The 12788-nt window shown below is 45.0% G+C and overlaps 1 protein-coding gene across 6 annotated transcripts in view; it reads right to left on the reverse strand.

Moving 5' to 3' along the window:
• GRIP2 (glutamate receptor interacting protein 2) overlaps positions 1-12788 on the reverse strand; it is a 248207-nt gene that overhangs the window by 50814 nt on the left and 184605 nt on the right. For all 6 annotated transcript variants that reach the window (XR_013183837.1, XM_054639982.2, XM_077184385.1 and 3 more), the window contains exons 2-7: positions 9024-9104; positions 5719-5854; positions 4803-4948; positions 1906-1992; positions 1563-1638; positions 760-905 (exon numbers count right to left, since the gene is read on the reverse strand). Coding sequence is in view for 5 of the 6 variants with exons in the window: in XM_054639982.2 (XP_054495957.1) it covers positions 760-905; positions 1563-1638; positions 1906-1992; positions 4803-4948; positions 5719-5854; positions 9024-9104 (672 nt within the window). In the remaining variant the exon portion in view is untranslated. The remainder of the gene's footprint in view (positions 1-759; positions 906-1562; positions 1639-1905; positions 1993-4802; positions 4949-5718; positions 5855-9023; positions 9105-12788) is intronic.

A 12788-nucleotide genomic window follows, 5' to 3' on the forward strand; every position in this document is an offset into this window, starting at 1 on the left:
CATCACAGCTTCAAATTCTGTGGTAACCCTAAACTCATTAACAACGCTCCCTGCAGTAACAGCTGTGTGTCACAAAGCCAGCTCAAAATGACTTTACAGTAGCTAATAATAAACCCTTTCCCAGGGCTTGAAACTTAAAATCAAATTAAAAAACCAAAACAAAAGAAAAAAAAAAGAAAAAAAAAAAAAAACCAACCACCAACTCACCAAACTCTCAAACTGTGTAAAATGCTCTTTAGAAATACTCATCCTCTGCCCTCCAGTAAATTCTGTCTTATTTGGGGTCAAGCATTTCATCACCCCTCATTTATTTCAGAAGATCTGAAATAACATTACTTAGAAAAGGAAGCTCCAGAATTAAGCAGGGTCAAAATTCAGAACCAAGGCCACAGCAAGTCTGCCTGCATGCAGCTCACTCCTCTGCTCACATTTAATAGTGCTATTTGCAGTGCTGGCAGAGCACTCCAGCCCCCTTTAGCTCTGACTTCTCCTGTGCCCTCCCTGCCTACATTAGAAAATCCCCTTTTGCCCTCTCCTCTAAAGCCACTCGTCATTCCTATCAAGACACATCACTGCATAAGGGCATTTCAAATGCATTTAACAAAGCCAGCGTTGAACTTTATCCCCTACATCCATGCTGGCAGCACATTGCTCAGCAATTTTTCCACTGAAACTGAGTATCCCAATTACTGTCTCTAGTCTCACATACTTTCCAGGCAATCAGAGAAAAAAATCCCATCACAACCATCTTGTCCTTACCCATGATGGTCACATCATACTCGATTTGGAAAAGTGCCTCCTGGCTGCACTGCCGCAGGATGTTGAGGGCATCAGCGTGGGTCATGCTGTGCAGAGGAATCCCATCCACACTCAGCAGCCTGTCCCCAATTTTCAAGGACCCTTCCCTGTAAGAAGCCAAAGGCAATTCCCTTCTTTATGTATATATATACATAAATTCCCTTCTTTATATATACATATTCCCTTCTTTATCCCCTTCTTTGTGTATATATATTTATATTTAGATAAATAATCTATATATGGTTATATAAATATCTATATTTATATAGATAAATTTGCTATATATCTGTATTATCTATTTGTAAATATATGAATGTATTTTATTTGTGTGTATACACATATGCATGCGTGTGTGTATATACATACACACACATATTAGGAAGTCAATTACTCTCATCCTGTAGGATGGAAGAACACTCCTTGGACAGTAGTCTGGGTTATTTATAGTACCAGGCCCATCACATTAAATTATGAGCACAAGAATAGATAGACTGGCTTTCCAACACAGCATCAGCAATTCAGCTGCACAGGGCCAATGAAGGGGCTGCCTCTGCAGGAGCAGTTTCTGCCTTTAACTCCAACATGTGCACTGGGCCAGCCTGGGAGCACCGTGCCGCCTCCCCTCACAGCACAGGCACCATAACACTGCTGGCACTGCACACCACCAGCATGAGGAGCCTCAGGGGAGCACCAGCACAGGAAGGGGGCACATTCAGGGGACAGCTGTTGTGTGTCCTGTGAAGGCAGATGTGGAGGTGCAGTACCTGTCTGCAGGGCCGCCTGGCCTCACGTAGGTAAGCACCAGTGGCCTGGACTTGTGCCAGTCTTCATGGGCTCCCCCTGTAATCAAAGCAGGAAAGCCGTAAGTCACCAGAGGTTTGAAAGTCTGAGTGAGAGCACTGAGACAGAGACATTTATCACACAACAGCTGACACAGCCTGCCAGCAAAATCACTGCCCTAGATTAGACAGCCAGCAGTCCTTAGAGGCAGCAGGGGATCCTCTCCAGGACATGCTTTGACTGCTTAGCTGAGGTTTTTGTCATTCACCTTCTTACTTTTCCCACTTTCCACCTCTGCTTCTGCTTTTCACTGGAGAAGCTACTAACCTCTCAGCACAAAGCCAAAGCTGTTGCCTTCCTTGTAGAGGGACACTTCAATGGTCTTGGGAATAATGCCAGCACTGCTTTCTGGCACTAAAAGGAAGAGAGAAAGACCCAGTTACCCCAGATAAACCTTTTCCAACCACAGTGAAAAACAGTATCAAAACTCATCCAAACAACACTGAAATAAAGTCCAGCCCAAAACCCATATTTTATTTTCTCTGCTTGGAAGCAACAAGAGCCCAGCCTGGACACATGAACCTTTATCAGAGCCAACATCAGGTTTTAGGATGATTTCACCAGCTCAGTGTTGTGCATCTCCCCTCAAATTTGTCTTGGTTAATACCCTGACATTCAAGTAAAACCATCTCGTTTATCAACTGGCTTTAATGCATTCAGCTTTTCTCAAAAGCTTCTGCCACAGATAGAAACTTATTAAAAAAACCAGCAGCAGCATAAGGAATCAAGTCACCAGCTGACCTTAAAGAAAATGAAAATCCCAAATCCTCAATGCATAAAGTTGGTTTCTTTCCCTTACCTCTCATATTTTGGATTTTAAAAAAGATTAAGCGAATCCTTTAAACTGATCCTTAGGGCAATTCAGTATTTTTATGTTAAATACACAGTACTATTTGTACAAAATACAAAATGTACAAAGTAAAGAGAAAAAGAAAGAAATGGTTTCCGTCTCTTGATGTCCCCTACTAGCTAACGATTTATTGCACTACTGCAGTGATTATGGGACAATTTCCCAGTCTTCTCTAGCCAGAACTGCAGGTGACATTTCAGCCTGGTCCACTCTGAAAATTCCTCATTTTCAAACCAAGTGTCATGAATAGCCACAAGGATAATCTGGAAAAAAAGACCAAGAACTTGACTTGGAGATGAAGGGTGCCCTAGGCACATCCACACTGCATTTCCCTTGGCTCAGGAGGGGAGTTTCAAAGCAAATCTCCTCACTGTCCTCACTGACCACACTCACCCTTCTGCCAAGCACCCTGAGGGCTTGCAACCTGCAGCCAAATTAGGCTTAGCCCAGCCCTTAAGCTAACCCAAAAGACATGCAATGGAGGCATAGTACTGCCTGCAGGCAGACAGCCCTGGGGACCAGCTACAGTGAGGCCAAATAAACCTTCAAAACACTGTCCCCACTTTGGTCCTACTGCTGTGCACAGACAGCTAACAGGGACACAGCCTAGAAATACTCCAGAAGGGAGTGCTCATGGCACAGGAAGGCTCCCAGCCAAGGGGTGATACTCAAATACTAAGAAAAGGGTATAAAGTATCCACAAATGAGTTCAGAAGCCATCCAATTTCTGTCCTAAGCATTGAAGTATGAAGTGCTGCAACAGCCTCTCATAAGATCAGTGGGAGCTGGGAAACCTAAGCCAGTGTTAACACAGGGTTTGGTTTATTTAAGAAAAAGATGATAGGACACAGTAGCCTGAAAACTAGATTTGGACTTGCAAGATCCCTTTCAAAGCAGGAAATTACAGAGTGGGGAGAAAAAGTCAAACCCACAAGCACAAGTTATTGAATTCCACTGTATTTCTGCTCTTTGCCCAGGGAAAAACAGAGGTGGGGGGATGGTGAGCATACACAGTGATAACAAACCCTCACAGCAGATAAAAGCCCACAATGAATTGGAATCAAGCAATAATTGACAATTCCCTGTATTTTGCAGGGCTTCTTTGTTTGGACCATTCATAAACAGCGCCAATAATCTCACTGAAGAGAAGTCACTATCTCAGTGTGCTCTTCCTGCTCATTTAAAGCTGAGGACATCTTGCATTGCTGCTACTGATTGAGCTGGCACCACTCTTTGGCTGGCAAGTTCAGTTTATCAGATTCCTCATAAGGAATATCACAGAGAATAAGGAATACCATGGAGAAAGGTTAAGAGTGGTCATCTCTAGGGGGCATGAGGATGTGGAAGACTTGAGCCACAGCTGGCTTTACCAGACGTGTATGCAAAAACTCACTAACATTTACAGCAGAAGAGAGGGGAATGATGGATACAGAGTCATCTATTCCAGATTAGATTTTATTCTTTTGGGCTTTACACTGTCATTTCTATATTCAGTACTTTTCATCTAAAGGCAGCAGCTACAGCAAAGCTCTGAAGTGTAAAATATCTTCCTATCTGGGGCAAAATGTTAGATTTCATTAGTTTTGTTTTTCCTGTCATTTTATTTTTAGTTGTTCTATTTCTTCTGCCCAGTCATTGTCTGACTGATCTGGGTAAATGAATGAGGAGTAACTGGGGGATTGTATTCACAATGGAAAGACTGTGATGAGAAACTGTATCGAGGAATTTGTTTTTACCAGAAACATCAATCATCAAGACAAATGGGGGCAAGAGCACATAGTCACCCATGACAGGACATAAGCCCTGTTATTTGGGTTTGCCATCTTCTGCCAGGGCCCCTTAGCTGGAAAGCAGATTGCTTCAGTTTCCCTTCTAAAAACACGTAACACTTCAAAGAATCCTGAGGACTAACAGCACTTGCCACAGTTCAGAAAAGGGCATCTGGTAATACATGTTTAAGACTGAATTAAACCTCTTGCAGCCACACTCCAAAAGGGAAAACGAGAAGCTGAAGCAGCATCAGGAGGCAGATTGGCTTGTGCTGTCGAGTCACTCCGAGGCAAGACAGACCAAATCAGCCATCCCCTGCCAGTGTGCATGAGCAGGCACCCACTGTGCTGGAAAAAGTGCTCTGCTCCGACTGCACAGAGCTCAGCAGCCTCCACCGCCCGCGCGAGCAGATGAAGGCAACGGCAAAACGCCCCTGGACACTGCCTTGGCCACAGCACCTCTGCATAAGCAAGTCCATCTGCACCCCAGGACAAAAAAGCAGCCAAGAAGAGAGAGCATTTTGCATTGTCTGAGAGGCACCCACCGGCTGGAGGGAGCTCGTATTCCACTTCCAGCACCACCCTCTCGCCCACGTTCTTCAGCAGGCTGATGATCTCATCGTGCCGCAGCTTGGTCAGGTTAATGCCATTCACCGACTTGATGTAATCCCCCACGTTCAGCTGGTCACTCCTGCAAAGAAATAAAATGAAAAGCAGTGGTAGCACAAAGTCTCCAGCTGGCTGGTAACTGTAGGACTTTCTGAACAAGCCAGCAATGCCGGACTGATCTCTGCTGTCTGATTGCATGTGTCTGCTACCAGAGGGGAGTGCTAGAATTGAAGCCATCTATCTCTCCCAGTGGCAAGTGTTCAGATCTGTATGTACAGCAACAATTGCAGTGTACGTATTCACAACCTCTCTGCTGTTGCTCAGTTCCCATTCATGTAGAGCAATCAGTCAAAGAAAAGCACACCAAGAGCTGTCTGAAAAAAATCCAGCAGGGAAAGAGAAAACATCTTTCCTTTTGCCTGTTTTCTGCAAAATTGTTCAATTACTCTTTCCTTTTTCCTGCTTCTTGAAGCCTTTCTTTGCCCATTTCTTTTCTGAGCCAATAATGTTACTTATACACTCAGTATTCAGAACAGATACAATATTAAACCACTTAGCTTGATCAAGATGTATTGTACCATGCAGTTCCCCTGACAAGGCTGCCTAATTTCACAGAACCACAAATATCCCTACAAAAAAATTTCAGAGCATAATTGCACAGAGCATAGGAAATAACTCAAAATAGAACATGTTCTACTTCCTGAAGCAACAACTTTGCATTCTGGGGCACTTGAAAAAAGGGTCTTGGGTGCCAACTTCTTTAATTATAACTCTATTCATTCAGTAGCTGGAACATGCAACTATTCCTCTCCATTCCTGCTGCACTCTCGGAACCCCATTTCTATTTCTCACCTTGCAGCCAGTCCCCCTGGCCTCAGATTGGAGACTCTTGGCTTTCCATCTTTGTCTGTGCCACCTGAAATGGTTAAACCGAGGGTGCTTCCTTCTTTCTTAATCAGCTCCACGATTGTGACCCCTCTGAACTCCTCTGAAAGATTGGGAATAAAGACAAACAACTCAGTGGAAGGCACATTCCCTCAATCCCAAGTACACCCTTTTCCTACAGGGAGTGGGAAAGTAGATTTGAACAACTAGCATGAAGAAAAAGCCTCTGTTTATTTGAAGTTAAGTTGTAAAACAGAAGTGTGTCCTGGTAGACCCACAGCAATGTTTGCATGCAGGTCTGGCAGGCAGGACCAAGGAAGACAAGGCAGAGCAGTATGGGCTTATGAGAGAGTAAAAACCTTGTGTTTCAAGGTGCTGGAGGCAGTAGAAAAATTCAAAACCAGGGTAATGGGAGCTCAGCAATGGTCCAGGGAGACCACCTCAGGAACTATGTTTGATCAAGAGTGAGGAGGGCATTAACAGAGCTATCAGGTGGTCACAGTTACACAGGAGGAGGATGCTCCTGCAGCCAGGTCCAGGAGATGTGGACCTGCAGTAGCTGCCTGGATGGACTGAACAGGGTGGATCCTAAAATACTGTGATTAAAAAAAACTATTATGAGACATCAATATAGTTGGGAGATACAGAACACAATGTGGAGAGGGTGAGATCCTGCCATCATCAGGGGGTGGAAGGGGAGGCATGACCTTCACTCCCTCACAGCAGTTTGCTCACCCATCTGCACTAGTCCAAGTCAAACTCCCTCCTAGCAGCTCATCTGCAGCTGGAATTGAAAACAGGAGTCACTTTGACACCATGACCTGTTCCACATGCACTGCCTGCCACCAGACACAGGTCCAGGTCCAGGGGATGCCCACCCCACACCTGCAGCACCAGTTCTGCTTCTGTGGGTGCTGCAGGCAGTGCACGTTTTACCTTTTCTAGTCCAAGACAACACTCCTGTCAGTCCAGCACCTACATACAAGCCCAACCCAGTATTAGTTTTGATCTCATCACAGATCATGTCTGGGTCTTACAAAAACAGGTTTCCTAAATTATTCCAGCTTTTGGATTTGGCATGGAAAGGGCAGTAACTGAGCAGGAGAATCAATCCTGACCTAAGGAAAAGACCAAGAGCTCCAAAGACGTGGTAAAAGGCAGCTCTGCAATTCTGCATACAACAAACTCACACTCTAATCAAAGGGGGGCAAATAGGACAACATTCACACCTTGTCAGAGCCTCCTCTCAGAAGCTTTTACACAATTTGTCCATAGCATTATCCTTCCACCTCTACTATCTCAGTGTACTGAAATCTTCCATGATTTTACAGGAGGAAACCTGTCACACTCACACAGGGTGCCTTTCTCCAAGGCTGTGAGGAGAAGGTGGTGATGGGCACTGGCAGCACACAACAAACAGCAGCCCCACAGATGTGGACAAAACCCCCATGTTGCAAATGGCCCAGGTGCTTGTTCACACAGTAAACCTTACCAGGCTTAAATGAGATGCTGTTTGGAGAGGGAACATTTGAAACCTCTTGCACACTGACTTCCAGAGCAAGGCAGGGCCCCTTAAACAGCATATTGACACAGAAGATCCATGCTGGTGCAGGGCCTCCTCCATCCATCCAAAACACGGGGTCTATTGGCACTGTGGTGCCTCATCACCAGCACTTTGCTCCTGTTCAAAGCCACCAGGACACCAGAAATTGCAGCTCACTTAGAGCCCTGCCATGCACTACCTGTTTTGTAAAGCACTTCCAAGAATAATCTGTGCACTTGATTAATGTGAGTAGGGAACCTCTTTGCAATCCAACTCCAGTCTGGCAGGCGTTTAGGCACTGCTGGGCACCCATTTAATGTGGCACTGGCAGCTCCTTGTAAAAATGTCAGGTCCATAATACTTCTGCTCTTTAAACTCAGTTTTGATCCCTTGCCAACTGCAGTAAGTTAATTTTCAATTCACCAACCCCGGAGCCCAGGGGCTGCCAGAACCTTGGGGGGGCTCGCCACCATGCTGAAAAGAACAACATCCAGCACCATCCTGCAAATTTCCTCTCAACTACAGACATGACTGATCAACACAGATGGTGCCACAAGGGGAGATTATTAGCTTTTCAACGAGGTTAAATTTTGATCCTTGATAGGCATTTAAAATGAGAACTCCCAGAGTGCAATTACCCATTGTTATGGGTTCAAGGAGAAAATACTGCTCCAAAAAAGGCAGATCCCAGAGATCAACCAATCAAGGTCAGCCATAAGGAATTTTGACCCATGCTTCTATAAATCTACTGCTACTGTCACAGACCCACAAAGTGTAAAAGTGAGCTGGTTAAGGAGGACCTGGTCCTTCAAGACATAGTCTTTAAGCACCATATATAAGCAGATCTGGATTTCTTCTACTGGCATATATGATTGGACTTTGCATCCCAGGGCAGGAAGAGCACACCTGAATTTTTCCCTCCCTATTGAGATGCCTTGAGCTGGGGTTGTTGGAAGCACTGGCTCTTGTGAGCCACTCCCCATCAGGGCTGCCCTACACTGGTGTGATGCAGAATATCCTCTGGAGCAAGTGCTGAATGATGAAGCAATAGCAGAAGGGCCCCCCTTCCTCCCCATTACCTAGAACACACTAAACCAACCCTGTGACTGGTCATTAGCAGCCAGAAGTCAAAACCAAGTCCCTGGCTTTCCTAGGAAGGAGATGAGTTGTCCAAGGCAGCCCATCCAGACCTGCTGCAGTGCTGCTGGCACATGAAGCCCAGTGCCAGCAGAGGCAAATGAATTACCACTTCTCCACTTCCTCTTCAGCCCCTGGGGTGTTTCTGCTTGGGAAGGTTTATCTCGCACAAAAATTTGCTGTGACTGACTAAATATCAAAACAAACTTAGTCAGATGTGGGAAATTCAAAGCTTGCCAGACATTGCCAGTCTCCATCCTTGAGCTTGATGAGCTCAGCTATGGCAGCATTTCTTCCCTCTCTCCTTTTCTGCTGTTTTCTTCTTTGTAAGTGCCAGTCCAGTGCAGGAATAAGTCCTTCCCCAGCTCCCTGTAACTACTGTCAACAGGCCCACACAAGACAGGGATTGTACCAGTAACACACCACTCACTGAGACCAGTTACCACCATCCATTTCTGTCTTCCAGCAAAAGCCTTGCTGATAGATGCACCAAAATTAGTGTTTTGAAGGGTTTTACCCATTTTAGGGATATCCAGGTCAACTGTAATTGATGCCCCAATGTTTTGAAGCAGGAGATGATCCCCTCCTTTACCTGGGATGCTTTGCCTCCTGGAGACCAGGGCTGCGTCCATCCCACCAGAGTCCTTGCTCCCCTTTGAGTAAGGGCCATCATCTGTGAGCAGAGCAAACACAGAAGCTGAAATTAGTACCAAAAGCCACAAGCAACTGAACCAGAGCTCTTTAAGAAGTTGTCCTGGTGACACCAAAATTGGAATCCCATCTGTATCACAGACTGCAGGCAAGAAAAAACATTACCAGCCCCAGCTTTGCACTGCACTGTGTGGACTCTCACCTTGCAGTGAGGGAAACAGGAAGGCAGTAACTTTATCTGATTTATTCTTCTTGGAGCTAATCTGCTAGGAGAGAACAAAATTCCCTTACTCCTGTAATTATGTGGAACAGCTGAGGATAGAGAAAGCTGGGGCATTCGTATCACAAGTTTCAAGCCTGTCATTATGCTTGTGAAAAAACTTACAGTGTTTGGAAATGCAGTCATACATCAGGACACTCACAGGGCACTAAATCACTATACTTGAGTGAAATTGCCTATTCTTATAGATCCCATTATTTCAGTCACCTTTTCCAGCTGCTGTTCCAGCCTCTGTACAATATAGAGAGCACTCTCTTTTAAATGATTAAAACGAAAAAAAAGAGTGAAGAGAGAATAGCATTATACACTGTAAATACACTGTCCAGCATAAGCTGAAATTTAAGGCATCTAAATATCTTTGTATTGTCCTATTGGAAGGCTACAGAGTTATCACAGAGTTTATCTGCAGAGAAGGCAGCATGCTTTTGCAGATCTCATTTCCATCCATCTAAAATGTCTATTTTTATGGCATTTCATAAAAAGCTGGCTCTTTTCCAATTAATAATTTCCAGTAACCATATAGTCCCAAATAACTCCCATTCTCAATGACCACATTCTTGAATTTTTCAGTAGCTGTGAGGTTTAGAAGCTGTACATGATAGTATAAATACAGGTTATTGAAAACCTTATCCATTTATTCCTATCCACAGCCCTTAAATAAGGCTGTACCTTACATTTAAGGTACAAAGAAATTTTTGTCCCCCTCCATACAAAGTGAACAAAAGATTTAATGCAGCCTCATTCAAGACAAGGGTCTGTACAGAGTGGACCCAATCCCAATGTTCAGTTTGCTGGCAGCCCACTTTCCCCATAAACAGAAAAAAGATGGTGTAAAATCTTAGTCTCTCTCCCCAGGAGGTTTTTCCTAATATTCTGGTTTCTCCTCTCTCTATCAGTCACCTCATCCCTGGCAGAACTGCAGAGTCAGATAACAGGGACGGTTTGGGTGTATAAAGGAAGGTGGCAACTCCCAGGGGAGCAGCAGGACAAATCCAACTGCTCCCTGCCCACATTCCAAACAGCTACAGCCACCCTTTATTTCTTTCCCAAATTCAGTAGCACATTGGAAGAGGAATCCTAAAGCTCAGGAAACCCAGCACAAGGTTCCTTTTCCAGCATTGGAGGTAATTGTGCAAAAAGCATCTGCAACACACCCTGGGCCACCCAGGGCTGGAACTTTTTGCTGGCACTGGAGCATCAGCGTGCCTTTGGTGCCACAGGCCACTGCGGGTGGCGAGGACCACCCCAGCATGCAGCACTGCTGCCAGCTCTGCCCCCAGGTAACGTGCTCAAGGCAGCGAGGTTCTGCTGTGGATGGCATCCCTGCATTCCTGGGAAACCACACAAGATGGTTCAAAGCCAGCTCCATAATCTGCTGGCAAACTGAAGCAGAGAACCATCTGTTTCACATAAACACACCGCCCCAGAGCAGACAGGCACCAGCACCCTTCTGCGCTTCATTTCCCCATCACAACCCCGACCAGTGTTGGTAGGAAACCCCAATTCGCTACTGGTTGCCTTCCCTACCCCAACAGCTTTTGGCAAACATGCCTTGGCTTCCCTTAGAGCAAGAAACCAGGTTGCCTGTGCATTAACAACAGCTTCCAGCAGCAGCCAAGTGGCCAAGAGCAGTGACCTGAACTACAGGCCCGGCTGGCAATTAGCAACGCTGCCCTGTGCCACTGCTCCTGACAGCCACATCAGCCAGCAAACAACCAGTACCACAGCTACCCTTCTCCTATTGCTCCTCCCTTCCAAACTCAGTGGATTATGTGAAAAATGTTTGGGCTTCTCCCCTCATTATCTGGCTAAAACGTTTGAACAGGAAAGGAGTCTGCCACACGTGGCCTGCTGAAATGGGAACTGGCATTTGCTTGCAGAGCATCCCCGCCTGTGCACGGCTCTTTGTTCATTTGCAGCCCATTTCCTGCTCTGCCACTCAAGCTGGTAATCATGGAGTCACTTTTTATGAAATTTTTTGTTTGTTTGTGCAAGGGGTTACATTGGTTTTTTAATAAAGGAAGTCCTTCTTTTTGTGCTCTCAGTAATTTCTTCTGCCTAGCACAGCACTGGTTTGGGGGTGAGGCTGCTAACCAGCTTTGATTGATCAGTCAGCCAAAATTGCAGCACCAACCCAAGCACTGAAAATCCATGAACCTCTCTTCTCCTTAAAATTGGGAAAGTAACTCTTTTTTTTAAATCCTGTGCAGGTTCTTTCTGCAAGCAATCCATGCTGGAGCGATTAGAGTTGTATTTATCAAGCTTTTTCTCTCACAGCAAGAGGGCCAGAAACCATCCAAAAAAAGATTGTGTAATTGATGGCTTTCAAGCAGTGATGGTAATGCTGGCTCTAGACCTTTCAGAAAAACTCACCAAGTGCATAAGACCCTCAATAAAACTGAGATTGCAACACTTTCCATATATTGATCCCTATATTGATGGGAATCTGTGGCAACATACAAAGTTCCTGTAAGTCTTTGACAAGAGTTTTTACTATTTACATGCCCTACTATTTACATAACACCAGAGAGAGAAGAACTTCTGAGTCCCCACACCTTCCCACAGAGCTTTGAACTCTTCCCCCCTGCAGAAGCAGTGCAGAACAGTGATACACATCAGTGTACAGTGTACCATGTACAGTGACAGTAAACAAGAGAGAATCCCCATCTCATTCCTTCAAAAACAAACCAGACAGATGAAGGAGCAGGAAAAATCTCCATGCTTTAGCTGGGGGGGGCAGGAATAAAGGACAGTCAGGGCAGACTCTACTGCCCCTGCAAGCACAGGCACCACGATCTCCTGACATCAGTTAGCTGCCAAGCCAAACTGTTTAAATGGGGGGAAAAAAGCTTCCTTGGAAAGAGCAGTGATTTAGGAGTTCATTATCCCTGCCTGTGCAGGGGAAAAGGAAAGTTTGGGGTTTTATTCATTTAGAAGAGCTATTAGTCTCTATTATTAGCAGAGATCACTTCTTAATGAAAATGAGCATTGGCTAAATCAGATTCTGTGACAATTAGACTGCTGTATGCAAGTTGTTCAGATTCCTGGATCACTTTAAGACAGTTCCTGCAGAGAAAGTGCATTAATCTTATGGGAAGACCAAGAGGTAAAACTTCCCATTTGTTTAATGGAAAAAAGACAGTTGGAGACAGTTGTTTTGCTACAGGGTAATTGCATTCCTTGTTTAGGGAAATGAATACCAAACCAGCATTAAGAACCAAAAGCTGTTCACGCTAAGGCAAGCCGGTATTTTTTTGCTAGAATAAAAGCATGGGGTTGGAAGCAGAAATCCAAATGACTAAAACTAATTGCAATTTGATCCATTTTGAGGAGAGTTAATTCTGTAAGTCAAGGGAGGCATTTAGCTGTAGTCAGGCAAAGAGCAGCCAAGGGTACACAAGCGTGGGTCAGGCAACCAGTGATGAT

This window comes from Agelaius phoeniceus, chromosome 11, assembly GCF_051311805.1.
Source record: "Agelaius phoeniceus isolate bAgePho1 chromosome 11, bAgePho1.hap1, whole genome shotgun sequence".
In the NCBI taxonomy this organism is placed as follows: Eukaryota; Metazoa; Chordata; class Aves; order Passeriformes; family Icteridae; genus Agelaius; species Agelaius phoeniceus.